The following is a 12,690-nucleotide window of genomic DNA, read 5'->3' on the forward strand; positions in this document are numbered from 1 at the left end:
GCTGGTGGTCTGCTCTAAGCATAGGTGTTAGCCAACCAAATGCCAAGCAGCACAAACACTGAGTGACATTTTCAGAACTATTAATATTTCATCAGCAGTGATCACTTTTCCTTTAAATACACTATCTTAAAAGGTTTTCTACATTCTTAACTATAATTTTATTCAGTCTAGGTTCCTGGAATTTTCCCCAAAGGAACACATCTTCAAATTTATAATGAAAATCAAAGGGAATGAAGCTCGGATTTCAAAATTTAGAGTCAACATTTCCAAGAACTCAGCCCTTCTGTAAAGAGCAGGGTCCTATATTGAGGACCTACTGTATACCAAGCACTCTACATTACCAAAACCTAACCCCAAATCACTATTGCGGAGTCAATTCCACCTCAAAGCAACACTTTAGAGCAGGATTTGTTCCATAGGGTTTCCAAGGCTGTAAATCTTTATAGAAGCACATTGTCACCTCATTCTCCTGTAGAAAGGCTGGTGGACTCAAACTGCTGATCTTTTGGTTAGCAGGTGAGCGCTTTAGCCACTGTACCAAGGGTACTTACTTTGCATAGCATTCATTCAACGAATACTTAGTGAGCTCCAGAAATTTGATCCTCATAATAATTAGTGCTTTTTTAACAGAAGAGATAATTCTCATGCTTCTGTGTCCTCTCAGAGAGGAAGTACTGCAGGAAGTACCTGTCCCATCCTCAAGAGACTCACTTATTGGTTTCACAGTCCTTATTTCATATGTTGAACCAATCATCTGACCTTCAAATGGATTCTGACTCATAGCGACCACATAGGCTTCAAAGTGGAACTAGCTCTATTTCATAAGTAGCACCTTCTTCAATAGTATCTCTAGATGCATTTGAACTATCTTTAGATGTTGTTTGCTGCTATAGTTAGTCCTCAATTTACAGGGATGTTATGTATTACAACATAGAACTTCTACTGGAGGGGAGCTCTGGTGGCCTAGTGGCAAGGAGCTGCAACTACAATCCCAGAAGCGCACGGTTCGAATCCACCAGATGCTCTGCTGGGAAAAAGGAGGGACAATCTCCTCCTGTACCAGTTAGATCTGATTTGACGGTACACGCGCGTGCGCACGCGCGCGCACACACACACACACACACACACACACACAAAACTTCTACTGGGTTTTCTTGCTTATTACCTTTAGGAAATCACATCACCAGGCTTTTCTTCCATGGGGTTACTTACTGACCTGGAACCACAAATTTTCAGGTTAGTTGACAGTTAAGCACAAACTTCTTGTGCTACCCAAGAATATACACCCCATTGCCATCAAACAGATTGCGATTGATAATGACCCTACGGGTTGTTATATGCCATTGAATATGACTCATAGTGACCCTGTAACAATAGATCTGAACCCTGTCCTATCCGTGCCATTCTCATAATTTGTTATACATGAGGCCATTGCTGCAGTCATCGTATTAATCTATCTTGATGAGGGTTGTCCTCTCTCTTGCTGACCCTCTACCTTTCCAAGTGTGGTATCCCTTTGCAAGGAGTAGCCCCTCTTTACAAGATGCCCCACGTATGTGAGATGAAGTGTCACTATGCTTGTCTTAAGCTAAGCGAAACGGTCCCATCAGGTTTTCAAGGCTACAGTCTTTACAAAAGCAGATTGCCACATCTTTCTCAGAGCAGCTGGCAGACCATGGGGTCTCGTTTGTTTGTTCTCATGCTTCCTGAGTGCCTAGCTAGGCATGGAGGAAGAACTCAGTCAATATTTGAGAAATGAACCGATGAGGATGGGAAAAGTTAAGAAAGTTGTTCGGGGGCACACGGCTTGGAAGTGGCAGCTCAGGCTGCTAACACTATCTTCAGAAGATGCCAGAAGGCCTATTGGCACCCATTTCTTCTATTGGCACTCATTTCTTTCTTCTTTCTTCTCTGATCTCTTGCAGCTCCTCTCAGGGGATATTTGGAAGACCAACCACTGACTCCAGGGGCCAGAGCGCCCCTACCCAAATTGCTATTTGTAAATCATAGGAAAGAGTGATCTATCTCAGTGGCTCAGGCTATCTCCATTTCTGTACATATAGAGGGAAAATAAATGAAGATACTAACAGCGTGACCTTGTATAGATCGAGTATGATAACAGAAAGCTTGGCATATGGCACACTTCAATACCTGCTTAAAACAGCAGTAACTGCTCAAATCTGCGGGACAGATGGGCAGGGCCCCAGACAGGCATAGCCACTGTCTGGCGCCCGGTTCCTGCTTGACCACTCACTGCCTGTCTCCTCCCCGGGAAAGCGCTCAGGGCCCCTTCCGGGCGCCAGCCCACCCGCCCCAGCGGGCGGAGGGCGGTGGGTACCGAGCCCAGGGCGCCCCGCGCACCCAGCCGTTGAGTTTGAAACCCACAGGAAGAATTCCAGTGCTTGACGCCAAGCTTGTGAGCGCCACTGGCACATAAAGGCCCCAAAGCCGCCCCGCCCGGCCTGTCCTGCCAGGACAGCGCCCCTTTTAAAGCCTAGGGATCTCTGGTGCTCATCCCCGCTTCCCTTTGCAGGGGACCTGGCGAGTGTCCGCCAGGGTGCTGGGAGCCCGGCTGCGGAGAGCGCCCCTCGCCCCGATTTACCTGCTCAAGTTTTCTTTCTAGGGAGCAGCAGAATAGCCACAGGAGAGGGAGGCCGACCAGGGTTAGTGGGGTGAACTAAACAGGCCACCTAAGCGGCGGAGGGGAGGCTGGGGCCGTTGACGCTCAGGCTGCGCAGGGGTCGCTGGGAAGGCAGCGCGGAGGTGGCCTGCTGGCCTCAGGGTACCTAGTACAGTGCCAGGCTTCTAACCAGTCATCTGCTTGCCTAGCATAAGAGAATGGGCTAAGCTCCGAGAGCCTCAAGGGCCAGGGGTGTGTCCAAAAGGGAGGGGAGGACCGGGGACTAGGGGGAGAGGCAGCCCTCCCCTGCCAGCTGTTCCCAGATGTTCTTCTGCCCTCCCAGGTGCCTGGTTCTTGAGCTCCAAGGGATTCCAAGGTTACTAAGCTACTGGGTTTTGTTGTCTTTTAAATATTTTCTTCTAAGAGAGAGGGGGAGGGGGGCAGAAGCCAGGAAAGAGCAAATAACGAATCAAAATAAGCTCCCCCTCCCCACGAGAAACCTATCCACTCCTCACCACTCACACCAAAAGCGAGGGCTTCTGAGCACAGTTACTTTGCTGGACCAACAAGCAGAGAGAACTGACTTGCCTCTGTCAGGCCTTCTCCTCATCTCCCTTTCTGGTGAATGAGGGGTAGTGGTGGATGGTCCTCCTATCTGCGAGCTCCCCAGAGGACAAAGGTGCTTTTGCAGAGAGAGGAGGAGCATGGCCAGTGGGAACGGGCTCCCTTCCGCCTCGGCCCTGGTGGCCAAGCGCCCATCTGCCCTGGGCCCATTTCCCAGATACATCTGGATCCACCATGACACACCCCAAGACAGCCTAGACAAGACGTGCCACGAAATCTGGAAGAGGGTTCAGGGCTTGCCAGAGGCCTTGAAACCCAGGACCTGGGCAGAGCAACTCTCTGCCTCCGCAGCTGTGACTTCAAGAGACAACCAGCTGGCATTCCAAGAAGAGTAAGTAGCTCCCTGCTTTTTGAGACCAAGGGAGGAAGGAAGAGATACGGCCTGACCTGCTGGTAGAATGTTCTGGTCCTTTGAGTCTGGTTACATCCTAAAGCTATATACTTTTCCATCCCCACCATGGTCCTTTGCCTAGCCTTTTCAGTTAGGGAAAAGCTGATCATAGGTCTGGAAGAAGGATCAATAGTGTGCTTCACCAGTCTTCTAAGGGAACCTCTTTTTTAAAATCCTAACCAGCAGGTCCCCAGACTTGGGTCTGATGTTCTTGCAAAGCCACTCAGGCCAAGGTTGAGAGCTAGATGCATTTCCCTAGAGTCAACTAGAAGATTTTTCTCTCCTCCTACTCCCTAAAGACTGGGCAGGCGTTCACACAGATGAGTCTGGTGATTTGAAACCACATCTGGAATTCCCTAATACAGGGAGCAGCTGTCCCATTCAGCCTCCACAGAAGCCGCTGCAAAAGCTCACATCAAAATATTTACTGGGAAGGCATTGACATATTCAGAGGACATAATAGAAAATTAAAGTGCGGGGAGATGGTTGTAAATAGCTTGTTTCCTGGATGGGAAATCCTATGTCTGGGGAAATACCGAGCTAAGTGTTTCTCTACCAGGGCAAAGTTGGGCAGATATAGTTGAGGCTAGAAATTTGCAGGGAGCAGGAGGGGAAGAGAGGAAGAAGGGACCTCATTAAGAAAAGAATAGAAATCCAGTGTGGTTATTAATGCCACTGTTAAGTACTTTTTCAATGTTTTGCATCTTCAAAGTGGGCTACAAACATTAATTAATCTTCCCAGAGCCTCTATGAGACAGGTATTAGTGTCCCCATTTTACAGATGGATTAAGTGTTAATAATTAAATGCCAATTAAAGACTAAGTGATAATTAAGTGTTGACTATTCCAATACATGCTCCAGCTCAATTCAGAGATCCTTTGGAGTGGGGGAGTCACTCAGGCAATTATCAGCTGTGTCTGCATTCAGGGATTTCCAAGCAAGAGCTAGAAGGAAGTCAAAGTATCGCTGCTACACAGCACAGCACTGCTTGCTGCATTTTCCTAGCTGCTGTGGATGAAGATGAAAGACAATTTGGCTATTAATGCCTCCCCTGCTTTGCACACAACATGACATAGCTGAGATGGGAGTGGTCCTCTCCTGACGCAGCAGCCATCTGCTTAAGGATAAGCCTTTGCCAGAGGAGAGGGGCTCATCAGTGCTCTTCTCAGCTCCCAGCAGCCTGGAACCTATTGCCCACTCCGCGGTCCGAGGGTCGGTAGTAATTTCCACTGAATGGCACCCTCCCTGCCAGATCACATGGAGTAAAACAGACTCTACTTCCAGTCTGTGCTTGGCGGTAAATTGAACTGGCACACCTTTGACCAGTTGCTTAACTTTCTTTGGCCTTGATTTTTCTCATCTGCAAATTGATGATGATGTGCCCTCCCTTGTCCACTTCGGAGTTGATAATGAGCATCAAATGTGATGGTCCACAGGAAAACAAAAGAGGCATTATACAAATGTCGGCTGCTGCTGTTGTCTAAGTCTTAGAACTTGAATGGTTATTGTTGTTAGCATCACTCTGGGGCTTTCAAGCTATGCCCTAGTGACCAAAGGGTGCTGGAGGGCCACCTTGGAGCCAGGTGCCTAGTTGTTGGATCCCAGTCCCTACTTCAACACAGCAGTTCTGTTTTTACCTGTTTTACTACTAGGATTTTGAATAGGTTTCAACCAAATAGAATACAGTGAGCTGAAATAAAGACTGTGATGCTTGAGTCCGAGAGCATTTCAGCTTGGGCAGGCTGTAGGATTCCTGCCTTAGCTCAGGGGCTGTGTGTTGGTTTCTTCATCTGCCAAGTAGAGGTGATGACCATGCATTTCACAGGAGGTTTTTCTCTGGGGGAGGGAAATTATTAAATTGGGTATTTTAAATTCCTGGTAAGAATTAGGTTTTGTAAATTGCCTAATATAGTGGTGATGATGATAATTGCTTAAATTCACAACTATTGTAAGTTGCATGTTAAACATTCCCTCTTTCTGTTTTCATTATGCAAATTTTCAAACACATAAAAGTAGAATGTTGTTGTTGTGTACCGTAGAATCAGAACCATAACTCCATCTCCGGTGGGTGTTCAGAGGCAGTTAACTGCACGGGAGGAGATTCCCGATCCTTCTCTTGAGGAGCAGCCAGTGGCCTCGAATCTTGTACCTTCGGGATTGCAACACAGCTTCTTGTCACTAGACCACCAGAGCTTCATAGTGAATGTATCTGTCACTGAGTGTCAGTTTTTCTCAAGCTGGTGTCTTACGTGAATTGTCCTTCCCACATTTTAAAATAAGTAGCCCTTTGGGTCTAAGGGTTAATCACTTGGCTGTTGATTGTTAAGTTTGGCCTTCAAACTCTCCCTCCTCAAGAAAAAGAGACCTGGTGATATATTTCAATAAAGATTACAGCCAAGAAAACGTTATGGGATTGCTTCACTGTCATGTAGGGTTGCTTTGAGTTGGCTTTGACTCAAGAGTACCCAACAGAAACAACATTTTAAAGTGAAATCCTTTTCTTACCTCAGATGAGGCAACTGAGTTTTGGGGAGCTTTATCTCCTTGCTTAAAATCCTGCCGAGGCTTCAAAATGCGAACTTAAGAATATTTTAGCCACTATACAATAATGCCGGCTATCTTCTTCTAGAAATGGGTGTCTTTTTTGGATAGTCTGATGTTCAGAAGTTTTCATGGTTGGAATGATCTTACCTAGACAGCATTTCAAATTCAGGGTGCTGTCTGTGGAGTTTCTGGAGTGTCCTTAGGCTCAGAAAATTCTTCTCCACTCATCTTTCCACCACTTAGTCTGTGGTGATATTTTCTGTTATTGAAGCAATTGGATGAATGTTAAGCTCTAGCACATTTGTTAGCCAGAATTCTGTCTCTAGGTATCACAGAATCTCAGCCATCTCAAATGTAAAAGGGAATTTGGAAGCCGTCTTCTGCTGCTTAAATCTCCTCCTCAATATTCTTGCTAATTGATTATCTGCTCATACATCTTCTTATGCAGAGACCTCACTGCTTTGCAAGGCAGCCTATTCACTTGTTGTGAGTTGTGTCTTAAAGCATCATTGTTTCTTTGTAACTGAAATCAGCCTCTATCAGTTTTAGCTATATATCCGAATCCTGCCGCTTCCGGTTCCAAACCAAATCTATCCTCTTTTCCTTTCGATAGCTCTTGAGATACTAAAAGACAGCAACAATATTCCATCTAAAATTTTCCCCAAAGTGAGATAACTCTAGTTTGCAGTTTCACCTCATGTGCCTACTTAATAATTTTCCTGTCCTGTGCCTTGTTATAGGGTGGTTCTTAGAACCAAGTACAGTAATCCAGCTGATTCAGTCAGTGCAGAGGAAAAGATGACTGCTTTCTCCTCATGTATAATCTGTGTTCTTATTAATGGCAATCAAGATCTCATCTTCTTTTCTCCCCAAGTTTACATCACTATGTGGATCCAGGGATCCCAGGTGTAATAATTCATAAGAAGTTGAGCTACAGGTCATCTCTCTGATAGTTCAAATCCACCAAGAGCTCGGGAGAGAAAGACAGACCATCTCTTTCCGTGTGATTTACACTTTTGTAACCCACTGGAGGGTCAGCATGAGTTGGTTCCAACTCGACAGCAACGATGCTTTGAGGTGGACTTACTATAAGTTCATTCAGCACACATTGCATCAGGCAATAATCACTGCAGACATTGTGCTGCCATGTTAGGATAAAGGTACTGACATTTTTGAGTATAAAATCTAGTAGGAGAAAGAGACAGAAAATAAACAAATGAATATGATAATTTCAGAATATTCTTGTCTGAGGAGACAGATGAAAAACACAAAAATAAACAATTATAAATAATTATGTGTTAACATAGCACATAGCAGTAAGGACTAATCTGAAAATAAAACAGTAGAATGATAGAGCTCCTTTTGATAGGTTCCTTTTGACAGAGACTTGGGTGCTAGGAGAGAATCAGTCAGGTGAAGGAAGATGTGATGAAGTCTGTCCAGGCAGAAGACAAGACAAGTGCAAAGTCCTGAGGTGGGAGTGAACTCCCATGACTTGGGACAGCATAACTGAAGTGTAGCAAGTGATGTTGTTATTGTTATGTGCCATCAAAGTTGCCTGCAACTTATAACAACTCTAAGGTACAACAGCTCTGAAGCCTGCCCTATTCTGAGCCATTGTCACTGACTCCAACACACCTACTCCCATTACCCTAATCCATCTCCAGGGTCTTCCTCTCCTGCGCTGTCCCTCCACCCTTCTGAGCATGATGTCCTTCTCCAAGGACTAGTCCTTCCTAGTCATGTGCCAAAAGTATGGGAGACAGAACTTCTAAATCTTAGCCTCCAGGGAGAATCTTTGTTTCATCCTCTCCAAGACAGACTTGTTTGTTCTCTTGGTCGTCCAATACTCTTCTCCTGTACAACTCAAAGGCATTGATTCTTCTTCTGTCATTGTTAATAATTGTCCAGTTCTCTGATGCTTAGTAAGTAATTATGAAGACTATGGCCTGATTCAGGCACATTTTAGTTTTTAGACTGACATCATTGCTTCTCAGTAATCTAGAGAGGTTCCTGACCACAGATTTTCCCAATGCACTCCATCTTTTGGTTTCCTGACTCCTGGTGCCAAGAGTGTTGGTTGTGGAGCCGAGCAACTGAAATTGTTAACAACTTCAATCCCATTATATAAAGCGATGTTAAAGGCAGACTGGGGCAAGGTCATGGAAGGCTTTGGGAATCATTCTAGGGAGTTCACATTTTATGCTACATGTTGTAGGCTCTCACATTTGGAGGTTTTTAGGAAGGGAGTTTAACATGATCAGATTAACTTTATTTAAAGATCTAGCCAGCTGCTGTGTGGAAATAGTTTGCAGAAGTGTGAGAGAGGAAACTGAGAGACCTTTAGGAAAATCCTGCAATGGTCCACGTGAGAGATGACGGTGATAATGGTGGTGTTTAGACTAGAGTGATGGCACAGATGATAGAAAAAGTGAGGGGAGTCATTGTGTATTTTGAGAAGAACAAGAAGACTTAAGTGTTTATGGTTTGGGGGATGCATGCAGACATTAAGGCTGAATCAAAGTTTTTTGGCTTGAGCTACTGGTTGATTGGTGGTACCACCCATTACTGAGGTGGGGAAGAAATGGGCTTATGGGGAGAAATCGACAGTTCTGTTTATTGCCAAGTAAATCCTACAGTCTTGTTCAATTATCATTATAATTAGTCTTAAATTTGGGCTTAGAGAATTGAGGAAAACCACTTACTGACTCATCCTAGGATTACTAATTCATTCCTCTTTGCTAAAGCTTCAAAAAACTCAGAAGAGGCAGAATTGGGGCTTTGGTTTTGCTGCTCAATCAGTTGCTTTGAATGCATGTAATTCCTTCATTTATGGAGTCAATTAACGTTTACAGTAGCCTTCATGTTGCCTGGTCCTGGATTAGGTCTTAGCGATACAGACATAATAAGACAGAAGTCCTTCTCTTAAAGACCTCCCAGCCTGATGGATGAGATAGACACACATACACCCAACCACAGTGAGATTCAACAGATAATTATTGTTAACTTATTATGCTCTCCTTTTTTATAGAGAGACTAGAGCCAGCCTCTCTGGGGAGGCATAATTTGATCTGAAACTTGACATCAAGATAGAACCAGTCTGATGAAGATATGACAAAGGATTTCCAGATAGAGAAAAGAGCTGGGAAGCATATAATGGTGGGAAAAGATTGGGACAGACTAACCTTAGTGAGGGATCTCTAGTGTCTTGAGAAAGGCACACTACACCGGGTTATGTTAGGTGTGCCCAGTGCTATGGGAGCACACTGAAGGGCCTATGACCCAGGTCTGGGTTTAAAGGAATACTTCCTACAGGCAGCAGGAGAAGACTGGAAGAGTCAAAAGCTGAGGCCCTGGACCGTGACAGAGATTAAAAGATATAGACACTCTTGTCTGGAAGTGGAAGATAGTGTGATTTCTTTTAATATAAAGGTCCCGATAGCAGGTGACTCTTAAGATGAGTCTTGAGAAGAAAGAAGGAACAGCTTATAGAATATAGAAAGAGTTAGTATAGAGTTGTAGCTAATACAAGGAAGGAAGTAGAGTTCTCTGGGGGCGGAATGTAGGGAGTGAACAGTGTTGGATTGTCCAATAAGTAAGGTAAACACCTGCCTATTTGTTCTTTCTTTTCTATTAAATAGTTACATATCTTAAAAAAAATATGACAGCAAAGTTTCCAGGTATGACTGGCATCTTTCTTTCTAACAACCTTAAAGCACATTCCTACATAATCAAAGACTATTTTCAAATTTACAGTCCCTAATAGAGGAAGCGAAACAACAACAATAGCGGAAGTTTTGGTTTGAGTGGTGGTGCCATTGATAGGTACAGAGTACCCAGTAAAGAAGGTAAACAGGATTTCCTTGTGCTGATTTATCAATATCAGCTGTACAACCAGGTCAGGTGCTGACAAAGGGACAGATCAACAGTTGTGGTGGTGTTTTGTGCCTGCGACTCATAGTGACTCTCTGAACAACAGCTCTGAACCCTGCTTTATCTTGAGCCAATGTCATTGTCTCTGACACATATCTACCCCCATTACACCAGTCACTGAGTTAATCCATCTTATCAAGAGTATTCCTCTCTTGTGCTGTCTCTCCACCCTTCCAAGCATGATGTCCCTCTCCGAGGATTGGTCCTTCCTATCAACATGCCTAAAGTACATCAGATGGAGCTTCAGAATCCTTGTCTCCAATGAGCAGCCCGACTTCACCCTCTCCAGGTAGATCAGGGTACTTCAAGGTTCAGTCACTGTTTATAGGGTTGCTGTGAATCCTAGTGGACTCCACAGCACACAACAAAAACAACAATGAGCATTTTGCTTATCTTGCTTATTGAGTAATCTACTGCTGGGTCTGGGATTTTAGATAAAAGTGAAAGGATGGCCTGGAGCTTTATTTATGGTGTGGTCAGCTTTCCCCAGCTACTTACAGGCTCTTGGTCACCACCTGAGAACTATTCACCGCCAGATGTCAGCCAAACAAAATAACTTGGTGGGGCCTCATTACCAGCTGTACCCAAGTAGGAAGTAAGTCTGCAGGAAAAAAACCCATTTTTTTTTAGCATTTAAAAAGATGATGATGAAGAAGAAGAAATAAAGAATTCTTGGTTGTCAACCTTAGAAGGATTATCTATGGTGAGAAAGAAGACTGCATCCTCTTTATTGTTGGGTATTGGTTGTTAAGCCATTAAGTAAATGTACTTAACAACAAAGCTGTGAACAGGTCTGAACCTTGCCATTCTAATCATCTCTTGAGCCCATTGTTACACTCACTGTGGCAATCCATCTTGTTAAAGATCTTCTCTTTCACTGACCTTTTTTTTAATTATTCATTTTCATGAAAGTTTAGAGTCTTAGGGTTTTCCCATGCATTCGTTGTTGTACTTTTCTCCCTGCCCATCCCATCCCCCAATTCACTCTTCTCTTTGAAAAGTAAAAGAAAAACTCTTTCACTGTTATGCAATCCCTCCCCCCAAGTCCACTCAATTGTGCAGCCTTCATTCTGTACTCCTGTCATGACAATAATACCCAATCATATATCCCTTTTTAAACAGCTCTCTCCCTCATCTGTTTCAATGCAGTATACATCATTCATCCCCTCCTTCTCTGTCTTCCCTCAATCCCGATGTGAGTCCCATTTTATAACAGTGGTTCTATGTAATATTTGTCCTTTTGTGACTGAGATATTTCACTCAGCATAATGTTCTCCAGGGTCACCCATTTTGTATAATATTTTATGAGTTCCTTGTTTTTCAATGCTGCATAGTATTCCATTGTGTGAATATATCAGAGCTTCTCTATCCATTCATTTGTTGATGGGCACTTGGGTTGTTTCCAACTCTTTGCTATTGTGAACAAAGCTGGCATGGTGGTTATGGTTTCTTTAGGGTAAATTCCCAGTAGTGGAATTGCTCGGTCAAATGGTATTTCTATTCACAACTTTTTGACAAAGCACCATGCAGTCTTCTATAATGGTTGCACCATTTTACATTCCCACCAACAGTGAGTAAGGGTTCAAGGTCTTCCACAACCTCGCCAGCATTTGTTGTTTGCTGTTCTGGTCAGTTTTGCTATTCTTACTGGGGTGAGATGATATCTCATAGTTGTTTTGATTCACTGACCTTTTCAAGTATGATAAGCATGATTAGCCCCCCCACACCCCACCAGACAGAAATTGGCCCCTCTTAACAATGTGCCCAAAGTGTGTGAGATGAAGTTTTACTGTCTTTGCCTGCAGTTGGCACCCTGGCTGCACTTTCTCTAATTTGTTTGTTCTTTTGACAATCCATGGGATATTCAGTACTCTTCTATAGCACCACAACTCAAAGGCATTGACTCTTCTGCCATCCTTATTCATTGTCCCACTTCCAGATGCATAGCAAGTAATTGAAAAGCCATGGCTTATATAAGTTGGACAGTAGTCTTATTTTATTTTATATTGATTTGTTCACAAAGTTTGTATACATTGTGTTTCACACTATTTTTAATTCATATTGTATTTCATACAATCATTCCCATGCATTGTTTTAACAAGTCAGTCACCATTGTACCTTTCTCATCATGATGGAATCTTTTCAGGTTCCCACTGAACCCTCCTCATTTCCTTCACCCTCTGCCTTCACCCACCAAACTGTACAACTCTGTGGTTTTCCACTACCCATCTTCACCCCACTGCTCCCACCCATTCTCCCCTGGGATCCCCATACATGTTTTACTAGCTATTCTTATATTTTTACATTAATGGTCTTATGCAGTATTTGTCCTTATGAGACTGAGTTAGTTCACTCAGCATGATGCTCTCCAGTCTCTCCTGAGTTATGTAGTATTTTTCAAAATTGTTGCTCCTGTGTGCTGTATTGTATTCCATCATGTGAATGTTCCACATTTCTCACTCCATTCACTTGTGGTTGAACATTTGGTCTGATTCCATGTTCTTGTGATAGTGAATAATACTGCTGTGAACATTGGTATACAGATCTCCATTTTTGTTTCAGTTTTAATTTCTTTGGG

General features: G+C 43.7%; 1 protein-coding gene across 1 annotated transcript in view; it reads left to right on the forward strand.

The window, feature by feature from the left end:
* Nucleotides 1–2,191: 2,191 nt before the first annotated feature.
* The window catches only part of LOC102844188 (chromosome unknown open reading frame, human C1orf94), a 91,184-nt gene continuing 80,685 nt past the window's right edge, over nucleotides 2,192–12,690 (forward strand). The window contains exons 1-3 of the mRNA XM_006886575.1: nucleotides 2,192–2,372; nucleotides 2,534–2,663; nucleotides 3,291–3,575. Coding sequence (XP_006886637.1) covers nucleotides 2,192–2,372; nucleotides 2,534–2,663; nucleotides 3,291–3,575 — 596 coding nt within the window. The remainder of the gene's footprint in view (nucleotides 2,373–2,533; nucleotides 2,664–3,290; nucleotides 3,576–12,690) is intronic.

The sequence above is a fragment of the Elephantulus edwardii genome, unplaced genomic scaffold, assembly GCF_000299155.1.
Source record: "Elephantulus edwardii isolate Elephantulus edwardi_28Jun2011 unplaced genomic scaffold, EleEdw1.0 scaffold00049, whole genome shotgun sequence".
Classification (NCBI taxonomy): domain Eukaryota; kingdom Metazoa; phylum Chordata; class Mammalia; order Macroscelidea; family Macroscelididae; genus Elephantulus; species Elephantulus edwardii.